The sequence below is a fragment of the Myotis davidii genome, unplaced genomic scaffold, assembly GCF_000327345.1.
Source record: "Myotis davidii unplaced genomic scaffold, ASM32734v1 scaffold125, whole genome shotgun sequence".
Classification (NCBI taxonomy): Eukaryota; Metazoa; Chordata; class Mammalia; order Chiroptera; family Vespertilionidae; genus Myotis; species Myotis davidii.
In genome coordinates this window covers 2257771-2269281 of record NW_006299390.1, presented here as the reverse complement: position 1 = coordinate 2269281, position 11511 = coordinate 2257771, and the positions used below count along the sequence as shown (strand labels likewise).

Here is an 11511-nt window from a genome sequence, read left to right as displayed (position 1 = left end):
TCTTACACTGGGTCACTTTGTGAGGCTGATGCTTTCCACACTCCTTACAGAAAGTCCTTCGGGTTTTAGGCACATTGGCCATCTTGGCAGTAGAGCTGTCTGTACGATGGAAACGAGAAAGTCGTAGTCCACACTCCCCGCTTCGCTTAGCTCGCGCCTCGGTTTTAAAACTTTTTTACTCTTACAAAAGGAGGAATTTTTACGCATTGGTCACTCTTTCAAATTTTTTTCATATACTTGAAATCTTTTAATACTATTTTTTTTTCTTTTTTTAACATCTTGAAAACAGTTCTACCATCTAGTTCCTTACAGATTTTAAAAATATATTACTAATTTAGTAAACACTGCACCAGTAAAATCAGATTTGACCTTTTCCCCCCAGTAGTAAAATAGATTATTAAGAAGTAAGGTCTCCTAGAAAACTTCAGTATCTGTTTGTAACTGCATTATTTTGCCAACATCTATTGAAACCTGTGGTTACTAGGACTTTAGGAATTTCTCATTCACTCTGAGAAATTTTCTCAGCTCTTAAGCATTTTGTAATACTTGATCCATAGATTGCTTTATAGTTATTCATTTGGCTATTTCGGTGTATGATACAAACACATAAAATATGTACACAAAAATATCCAATGAATATATATAGTGCATATATACATGTATGTATGCATATACATGTATATACACTATTTGGGTATAAACATTTTTTGTATATGTGTTTGTATAATATATAATTTACTGTATATAGATAGTTTTCTTTAATAACTTTTGAAGGTAGGTATAGTGCCTTGTATAGTTTTGTATTTCCTTTAACTCTGTAGTACTTACTGGTATTGATTAATTGCTTTTATTTTATTTTAGGTGACATAAATAGTGCAGCTCTTGTTGGAAATGAACAAGTCAGCAAAGTTACAGATAATGGTGATCTCTCTTCCTATGTGTCTGCATTCATAGAAAAGGAAGTTGGACATGACCTTAAATCTTTAAAGAAGCTTGATAAACTCATAGAACAGATGACAGAAAATAAAATGCAGTTAGAGGAACAGGCAAGTATTAAAACTCACGGAAATAATATTAGTAGTATACTCATTATAATTAATATAAACATGACCATTATTATATAGTTAATATGAATATGCAAGCTCATATGTGGTTGAAATATGTATAGCTTAACATTTTATGATTAATATAGGACTTGTTTTCCTATCAATATAAATCTATCTTTTTAAATGGCTTTATGATATTTAAATATGTTTTTACATACATAATTTATTTAACCAGGCCGTTATTGGTGGACATTTTTGCTGTTCTGTTTTTATTCCAATAATATGAGAATAAACATAATTGCTGTTCACCTTACCTTTCTAAGTCATAAATCTAACTGAATTATTCCCTTATTAAAAACTCTTATGGAAAAGCCCACATTATCCTGAGGCACAAGATGCTGCCTGTGACCTGGTCTCTCCCTAGCTATTTAGGCTCATCTTTTCTCTCCGTGTTTCTTTCTCACATCAATGTTTCTTTCCCTCTCTCCCTCCCTCCCTCTCTCTAAGCATGTCCTCGGTGAGGACAGTTTCTTTGAACTGTATTCTGTGCCCTAGTCAGATATTTGCTGACTGAGCTGTTCCTCTGTCTGGAATGCCCTTTCCTTCCATAGTTCCCTAAAAAATTCCTACCAATCCTACAAAAGTCTGTGCATGAACCATGCAAGCACAGTTGCCTTGCTACTCAGAGTGTGGTGCTCAGTCCCTACTTGCAGAATCTCAGTCCCTACTTCAGACCTACTCGAGTCTGAACAGGCATTGTAACAGATCTCTGAGTAATTCTTATACATTCAGGTTTGGGAAGCACTACCTTAGTACACCATTTGCACCTAGCATCTCCTTTATTTCATCAATCCACTGTTGAAATATTTGTTTACATTTTCCTTCCATACCAACTGATCTTTAATGGCAGATGCTGTGTCTTATTTATGTCTATCCCTAGCACAGCTCCTGGTACAGAGTGTCTAATCAGTATTGATTAAATTAAAATTATTCTATAATTTTTTTATATTGTACTGATGCCTAATATTTGTATATGTTCTTCCATGTGGCCGGAAAATACTCTCTGAAAGTACTGAGCTTCATGAAGGCAGATCCATAGATGCTTACAGGGGGTCAGTGTGATGTACTTCTCCCTACTTAGGTTTTGTTGGTACAGGATGCAGAAATCAGATCTTTCTTTTGGAGCTTTTAATTGATACTTTTCTATTTTATTACAGTGGTTCTCAACCTTCCTAATGCCGCGACCCTTTAATACAGTTCCTCATGTTGTGGTGACCCCCAATTTCATTGTTACAAATTGAACATAATTAAGGCATAGTGATTAATCACAAAAATAATATGTAATTATATATGTGTTTTCTGATGGTCTTAGGCGACTGCTGTGAAAGGGTCGTTTGACCCCCAAAGGGGTCGCAACCCACAGGTTGAGAACCGCTGTATTAGAACAAACATGTATTTTGAGGATAATGAATGAATAAAAAAGGCTATGCAAATTTTATCTGATGGCTGCTGTTTTTTGTTTTTGGTATGATCAGGTACTTACGATTTCATCAGAAATCCCTAAAAGAATTCAGAATGCCTTAAAAAATGCAGAAGAATCAAAGCAATTTCTTGATCAGTGTCTGGAGCAAGAGACTCATCTCGTCAGTTCCATTAATAGCCATCTGCTGACTGCACAGCCCTGGATGGAAGATCTTGGGGCCATGATTAACCAAATTGAAGAGATAGAACGGCATCTCGCTTACCTTAAGTGGATTTCACAAATTGAAGAACTAAGGTAAAATGGGTTTCTTTGTCCTCATAATTATTATTTTCCCTTGAGGCTTTGTCTTAGAGATTGCATGCATGCCATTAAATAATTGAGTTAATTAAAGGTTATAATAATGTAATTTTACCAGTTGTTATTAAATTAGCATTATGATAATGATTCTTTTCCTTTATTGTGAATGAATATAAACTTTTCAGGGAGCTTAATTTGCATTTGAAAGAAAGTAATCTAAGTAAAAATTTTAAATCTTATAGTTGTATTTGAACACATGATAAAAACCACTTTTTATAATGCTAGATTAATAACATATTTCCTCAGTGTGATAATAATCCTTTTTACTTTTTAGAGATGGTCACTTAATAAAATAGATTACTTTCACTATAATTTGAATTTTTTTCAGTGGGCATCATCTAATAAGAGCTACAAGTGTTCTTAGATGAATAAGAGTTCTACTTTTTTCCCCTAGCATGGTTACTTCTTTTCTTTTCTTTTTTAAAAATATATTTTATTGAGTTTTTACAGAGAGGAAAGGAGAGAGATAGAGAGTTAGAAACATCGATGAGAGAGAAACATCAACCAGCTGCCTCCTGCACACTCCCCACTGGGGATGTGCCCGCAACCAAGGTACATGCCCTTAACCGGAATCGAACCTGGGACCTTTCAGTCCGCAGGCCGACGCTCTATCCACTGAGCCAAACCGGTTTTGGCTACTTCTTTTCTTAATAACATGTTTTTTTCTGTAGGTCTTTTGTGATACATCTCTATTTCTAGCTCTCTTTTTGAATTGAATACATATCACTGGTGGTTGATTGTGTCAGTATTAGCTTTCAAATAAACTAAATTAACATTTCTGCCTAGGCTGGCAGATTATTTGGTTTCATGATATAGTCCTCTAACCCCTCTAAATTGTACTATTTCATTTTTGCTTTAACTGCTCTTCCCTCAAAGCTGTCAGCAACCATTAAGGGAAAAAAGCCATCCAAGAGTCTGATGTCTCATTTTAAATGTATCATCCTATATAATAAAAGGGTAATATGCAAATTGACCAAACAGCAGAATGACCGGTTGCTATGATGCACACTGACCACCAGAGGGCAGACACTCAACGCAGGAGCTGCTCCCTGGTGGTCAGTGTGCTTCCACAGGGGGAGCGCCACTCAGCCACGAGCTGGCTCACGGCTGGCGAGTGCAGCAGCGGTGGTGGGAGCCTCTTCTGCCTCTGCGGCAGCGCTAAGGATGTTCAACTGAGGGGTCACGGACTGCAAGAGGGCCGGGCTGAGGGACGCGCCCCCCCCCCCAGGGTGCAGGCTGGGCTGAGGGGACCCCCCCCCCGGTGCACGAATTTTGTGCACTGGGCCTTTAGTAGTTAATATATTTTATGTTATTTCTTCCAAAGAGTAATACTGTATCACTTTGTCCTGCATGTTTCCTGAGATTTAAATAATTTTACCTATCAGTACAATACGAAAATTTTTGTTTTGTATACATGTTTTACCTTTACAGAAAAAAATGATATGCCTAAGATTGTAGTATTATTAGCAATTCCAGAAGTTGACTTAAGCTTTTTAGAGTGTCTCTTTGCTTAGACAAATTCTTTATAGTGAAAGAATTTTAAATCTTGCTTTAGTTTACTAGTACTTCTTTTTTCCTTGCTCTCTGAAAGAAAATACTAAAAAGGGATAATATTAATAACCTTAAGTTATTGTAATAAATTATAACCTTATTAGGTAAAAGCTTCAGTCTTGTAGTAGATTAATTAAAATAGGGCCATAGTTATGGGTAGACTTTTTCTGATGTTGAAATTGTTTAAAAGAAAATATGCCCAGGGAGTTACATTAGAAATAGGAATCAAACTCATAATCAAGTAGAGCAGTTATGTCTCTCTTTAATAACATGTTTTTTCTCGTAGGTCTTTTGTGATACATCTCTGTTTCTATTTCTAGCTTTCTTTTGGGCTCCTGAGACTTTCCTTATCTCTTCATTTTCCTTTAATGACTGTTTTATTCTGTAGCACTTTTTTTTTTAAAGTAGTTTCTTCTTTCTAGAAGTAGCATCTTTACATTTAACCCTGTTTCTTGAATACTACAGTTCAACAGTATCACTCTGAATGAACCCTATAACCCTGGCTTTTCCTATGCTCTGAATGTCATTCATGCTTCATGTTGTGTGGAGATCTAATCCAGGTCGGTACTCCTGTATTCTGTGGTTATTTGTACATTTTAAAATTTCTTTTATAACATATAGACTTTTCTTTAACATGGTCGACTTTGTTTTAACATAACGCAACACTTAGTTTGGATGTCTTCAAAGTGGGAAATCAGTGAGATTTGCCGTAACGCACAGGGAAAAACCTCATACAGGAGCAGTTAATTGTGCATGCTAACCATCAGAACAAGAGCAACTACCAGCATCTTTTTGTTAATCCTCATCCGAGGATATTTTTCCATTGATTTTTAGGAAGAGTGGAAGAGAGAGGGAAAGACAGAGAGAAACATCAATGTGAGAGAAACACATCGACTGGTTGCCTCCTGCATGAGCCCCGATCAGGGCCTTGGCCAGGGAGGAGCCTGCAACCAAGGTATGTGCCCTTGACTGAAATCAAACCCGAGACCCTTTGGTCTGCAGGTCAATGCTCTCTCCACTGAGCCAAACCGGCTAGGACTACTAGCATCTTCATTACAGAAATGGTGGATTTGTTGATGCCCAGTGAGGGGAAAAATAGTATTTTAAATTCTGAGAATAACTATAAAAGACAAGATCTGTTGGAAATTTTAATAAAAAATATTAGTAAGGGAGAAGAAAGAAAAGTGAGAGAATGAGTGTAGAGGATGACTAAAAGGGCCGGCAGAATAATACAGACATGAGCTTAGTATTCTTATTGAGGCCTGAAACAGTGACAGTGGAAACCTCAGGCAGCTCCTTGAGAAAGGAGAAGAAAATACTAGTGCAGAGTAGAGCTGGCAGGTGGGCTACACCTTTCTCTTTGTGAGGAGGCATTGTGTCTACCCCAGGAACATGACTGAACCGCACACCCAACCAGGTAGGAGAGCCCCAGCACATTAGTCATCTTCCAGCACAGTGGCCAAGCGCCCAGCTAGAAGGACCATAGGCTGCCTAGTGGAGAAGTACTTCAGGTTTCCTGCAGGGTGACCCTGCACTGAGACTCATTACTGAAAAGGTTACGTTTTATTCCTTATTCTTAGATGACTTTAAGGTATGGAATATATTATTTTTATAAAAAGAAACAATTCATTTTAAAATAAAAGGTTTTGCTTTATAGAGCCCAAATGGTAGCTCATAGGCTGAATTTGTCTTAAAGGTATGTTGAATTTGGCTTGTTTTAAAGGATTTCAGTAATTGGTTTGCTTTTACATGAAAATCTTTCTTCTTTTTAATTCCTCTCCTGAGGATATGGTTTGGGTTTGTTTGTTTTTAATTGTATCTTAGAGAGGGGGAAGGAGGGGAGGGAGATCCCGGGGATCAAACCTGCAACTTGGGTGTGAGCCCTGATCAGGAATGAAACCCGAAACGTTTTGGTATATGGGACAATGCTCCACCCAACTGAGCCACCTAGCAGGAGCTTACGTGAAAATCTTGTTTTCCTTCCTCTCTGTAAATATTTTAAGATTTGGCCACATTAGATCCACCTTTTAGTGTGGCAACAATTGGCTGGAGCCTTAGGATACTCTATTACCCACCCACTTTGCTTTTTTGAATTTACTTCCCCTATTAGGCCTTTGTAGGCATTTGAGTTTGCAACCCTTGCTGTAGAGCTTACCGTAAATTTTATCTGGAACTTTTCTAACGAATTTGAAAGGCCTGGATTCTAAGGTGCCTAAAATTCAGTTCCTTATAATCAGGTTCAAGTGGACAAAGTAGGTAAAGTCTTCAATCCCTTGGATTAAGATACTAAAGACTACAAAAAAAAAAAAAGAAAGATAATAAAGCCTTCTGTAAAAGGCAGATTTATCAGAAATGAGCAGTGCCTGAGGGAATGTGACCCAGGACAAATCTGTTCTGTTAGGAGGAGTGGGAAGGGAAAGGTGTAGGGAGGTCTTGGCCATGGGCAGCTGTTCTCTAAGAATTTGAAGACTCTAGGCTCCCAGAGACAGGGGTATCAGGTAAAAAAGCCACTTCTGTGTGGTGCTTATTTCTTCCTTGGATTAATTTTATATAAAACAGGAGGGAGAAGCAGTTTTTCTGCTTTGGAATTATTTTGAACTGTCTTTAAAGTTTGCTTTGCCTTGTTTTGCAGTGATAACATTCAGCAATATCTCATGACCAACAATGTCCCTGAGGCAGCCTCTACTCTGGTGTCTATGGCAGAACTTGACATCAAGCTACAGGAATCATCCTGTACTCATCTTCTTGGTTTCATGAGAGCCACTGTTAAATTCTGGCATAAAATTCTCAAGGACAGGCTTACAAGGTAAGGAATTTACTCATATTTTATGGTAATTACTTTTATATAAATATTTGGTGATTGTTGGATTTTATTGAAGTATGTGTATTACTTTTCTGTTACAGTGATTTTGAGGAAATTTTAGCACAGCTTCATTGGCCATTCATCGCACCCCCTCAGTCTCAAACTGTTGGCTTAAGTCGACCAGCCACTGCTCCTGAGATATATAGTAACCTGGAGACACTATTTTGTCAGCTTCTGAAACTACAAACCTCGTATCTTTGTTGGAGTTAAAACTTACTAAAGTTTATTTTTCTATGGTAGATTTGTGACTAGAGAGTAAAACTTTTTGAAAGTGGCCAAAAGCCAAATGGGATTGGTTTGGACTTGATCTGTATAAGCTCACAGAGTGGTAGAACTGCATGTGGGTGGCAGGGCAAGGGTCAGCCTAAAATACGTAACTGACCCAAGTTTGATTCACATAATCTCTTGGGACAGTAGATAAAAATGGGTAGTTGCAAGGAAACCTATTAACTTAGTGTTAATTTAATAAAATGATTACTTGAATGTGTTTTTTACTACTATTTTTTAAGAAAGACATTAATTCTAATAACATTTTTCATGCATTTTCTAACTAATAATGTATAGGAAGATTACATATTATTGGTGTTATAATTTGTTGGAAAAATGTATGTGTGCATATACACACATACACATATGCTTTTGATTCTTTTCCCTTGACTTGACTATGTCAGAGATGAATTACTTACTGAGCCAAAACAACTTCCAGAAAAATACTCTCTTCCTGCATCCTCTTCTGTCATCCTGCCTGTCCAGATTATGCTGACTCCCCTGCAGAAGAGGTTCAGGTATCACTTCAGAGGGAACCGACAGACTAATGTGATAAGCAAGGTGTGCTTTGACAACTCTTGTCCTTGGTTTTTATTAATAGCAAATATTAAGGATTTCTGTACTTTCTCTTTAACCAAGTTAAAATCTGATCCTATTGACATTTCTCTAAAGATGTGAATACCTGTTTTGTCACTGCCCTTTATAGATATACTTAGAGGCCCGGTGCACTACATTCGTGCACTGGGGTGGCGGGGCTGGGGTCCCTCAGCCTGGCCTGTGCCCTCTTGCAGTCCGGGACCTCTCCGCGGACATTTCCTGAGGGGGTATTGGTAGAAAGAACAGTAGAACCAATTAGTAAGTAGTGAGACAAAGCAATCAACCTAAAGTTGTAGAGAGGTAGTAGTAATTTGAGGTAAGAAAATTATGAGTTATGTTGGTTGCTTTTTAAAGTGTGGTTCCAGTGGTCCAGGTACTCTGACATCAAGCCTAAACTATGCAGCTCCCGAAATTTGAGATTGCTGCTTACTCATTTTTGTATTCCTAACATCTAGCACACAACAGGGATTTACCATTCATTAAATGTTTAATCCCTGTCTAGCAAAACTTTGAAATTTTATGTAGTCATCTCTAGGGACAATTTAAAATGCTGCATACTTACATTTCCTATTATATAATTACTAGAGGCCCGTTGCATGAAGAGATTCGTGCAATAGCTTTCCTTTCCCCTGGCTGCCCGCACCGGTTTTCCTTCGGCACCCGGGACCCAGGCCTTCGCTCCGTCTGGAGCCTTCAGTCTTCGGGCTCTGGACAGAGCCTTCAGTCTTTGCTCCACTGCTTTGCCCCTACGTATGCAAATTAACCGCAATCTTTGTTGGGTTAATTTGCATACTCTTCTGATTGGCTGGTGAGGGTAGTGGAGGGACAGTTAATTTCATGTTTGTCTATTATTAGGTAAGATACCTGTTTTAAGGCATGTATAATGTTTGTGATGTAGACCAGCCAAATTTTTTTCTTAATTTAACTTTTGAAAAGAAAAAGAAGAAAATAATGTTTAAAAATTGCTGTGGCTGGTTTGGCTCAGTGGATAGAGCGTCGGCCTGCGGACTGAGGGGTCCCAGGTTCGATTCTGGTCAGGGGCACATGCCTGGGTTGCGGGCTCGGTCCCCATCAGGAGGCAGCCAATCAATGATTCTCTCTCATCACTGAAGTTTCTCTCTCTCCCTCTCCCTTCCTCTCTGAAATCAATAAAAATATATTTTAAAAAATTATTTTGGGTCCTGGCCAGTTTTTCTTAGTGATTAGAGCGTCGGCCCAAAGACTGAAGGGTCACAGGTTTGATTCCTGGTCAAGTAAAAAAAAATTATTTTTGGCCCTAGTCAGTTTAGTTCAGTGGATAGCTTGTCAGCTTGTGGACTGAAGGGTCCCAGGTTCGATTCTGGTCAAGGGCACATGCCCGGGTTGCGAGCTCAATCCCCAGTAAGGGGTGTGCAGGAGGCAGCCAGTCAATGATTCTCTTTAATCATTGATGTTTTTATCTATCTCTCCCTTGCCCTTCCTCTCTGAAATCAATAAAAATATATTTTAAAAAATTATTTTGGGTCCTGGCCAGTTTTTCTTAGTGATTAGAGCGTCGGCCCAAAGACTGAAGGGTCACAGGTTTGATTCCTGGTCAAGGGCACGCACGGTTGGGGTGAGCAGAGGCAACCAATCAGTGTGTCTCTCTCACATCGATGTTTCCCCCCACTCCCCAACCCCCCGCTTCCACTCTCTCTCTCTAAAAAAAGAAAATCTATGAAAAAGATATTCTCACTCGGGTAAGGTCTAAAAAAATTATTTTGGAATGTTACTTCAAAATAATAAACTATTTAAAGGTCATCAGTTCTTTGGAACACTGATTTTATATATTTGTAAATGCTAGGTTTTAAATATAAATAGCATAAATTTGAGTTTATTGATGTAAGCCACATTACTGGAATGTGTTGGGAGTACATTAGGAAACATTTGATTATTAAGCTTTTCATGAGTTTAAAATTCAGAGTAGAAATTGTGCTCTTACATGTAGGAATTTTCAACTGATTTTTGGAAGTGTGGTGTGTATACAATGAAATAGAGCCACTTAACTGTAACTCTGGTTGGAATTACTAAAGTCAAACTATCTTACCTCCTTTCCTAGCCTGAATGGTACTTGACTCAAGTGCTTATGTGGATTGGGAACCACACACAGTTTCTGGATGAGAAGATTCAGCCAATATTAGACAAAGCAGGCTCTTCAGCAAATGCAGTGGTAAGAGACTCAGTCCTAAGCATTCCAGTGTTAGAGTGTCCACGGATAGCTTGTCGTGTATATTACCTTATGCTTGCTTATGTATTTCTTTTAGCTTGAATTTTCTCGGGGCCTTATGATGCTGGTTCTGGAGAAGTTAGCAGCTGATATTCCCTGTCTGCTCTATGATGACAATCTTTTCTGTCATTTGGTGGATGAGGTGCTGTTGTTTGAAAGGGAGCTACACAGTGTTCATGGCTATCCTGGCACTTTTGCTAATTGTATGCATATTCTATCAGAGGAAACCTGTTTTCAGAGGTGGCTGACTGTGGAGAGAAAATGTAAGTGCTCATGTAGCCATGGGGAGAGATGTCCCTTTTTGTGCATATTAATTTTTGGTGTTTTTCTCCAAGAAATTTCTTGGTCAGAGTTTACCAAGTTGCCTTTAGAGGTCATTTTCTTTTCTTCTCATCAAATGTTAGTTTTCTTCTATAATTGCACTCTCTGTGTTTCTAGAGTGGAATATTTAAGCCTGTAGTGTGTGTTTGTGTGTGTGTGTGTGTGTATGTGTGTATGTGTGTGTGTGTGTATACATATACTGTTTTATAAATTTTTACATACAGTAGTTCTGCTCTTGGTAGAATCATTTTGGATGTAGCTTGTCTAGTCAGTATAACTATTTTGAAGGTTTTGGGTAGGGTTGGCAGGGAGAAGTATCTTGTTCGACCTTAAAATAGAGCATGTTAAATATAGTGCAACTAGAATAAGAGGCTGTTGATTTATTTTTTATAGAAAAGTCATCATTCTTAAAAAATTGCGAGCTGAAAAATTAGAAATGACTGTAAATACGTGACATAATCCTTTCTTTGCATTATCAGTTGCTCTTCAAAAAATGGACTCAATGCTTTCATCAGAAGCTGCCTGGATATCCCAATATAAGGATATCACTGATGTGGATGAGATGAAAGTTCCAGACTGTGCAGAAACTTTTATGACGCTCCTCTTAGTTATAACTGGCAAGTATAAGTCTTTTAAGATAAAACTTTGTCTTAAAAGTACTAACTCTTGCCCTAGCCATTTTGGCTCAGTGGATAGAGCATTGGCCTGAGGACTAAAGGGTCCCGGGCTCGATTCCAGCCAAGGGCACATGCCCAGGTTGCGGGCTCGATCCCTCCCCCCG

The 11511-nt window shown here is 38.2% G+C and overlaps 1 protein-coding gene across 3 annotated transcripts in view; it reads left to right on the top strand.

The window, feature by feature from the left end:
* The window catches only part of RINT1 (RAD50 interactor 1), a 32259-nt gene that overhangs the window by 5184 nt on the left and 15564 nt on the right, over positions 1 to 11511 (top strand). Inside the window, exons 2-9 of one of the 3 annotated variants that reach the window (XM_006774888.2) lie at positions 862 to 1046; positions 2582 to 2823; positions 7070 to 7243; positions 7342 to 7491; positions 7972 to 8128; positions 10242 to 10352; positions 10447 to 10672; positions 11210 to 11347. In XM_006774888.2, the coding sequence (XP_006774951.1) occupies positions 1014 to 1046; positions 2582 to 2823; positions 7070 to 7243; positions 7342 to 7491; positions 7972 to 8128; positions 10242 to 10352; positions 10447 to 10672; positions 11210 to 11347 (1231 nt within the window). In that variant the 5' untranslated portion in view covers positions 862 to 1013. Of the gene's footprint in view, positions 1 to 861; positions 1047 to 2581; positions 2824 to 4902; positions 4998 to 7069; positions 7244 to 7341; positions 7492 to 7971; positions 8129 to 10241; positions 10353 to 10446; positions 10673 to 11209; positions 11348 to 11511 lie in introns of those variants that run through there. The other 2 variants (XM_015571252.1, XM_015571251.1) reach the window with 2 other exon arrangements.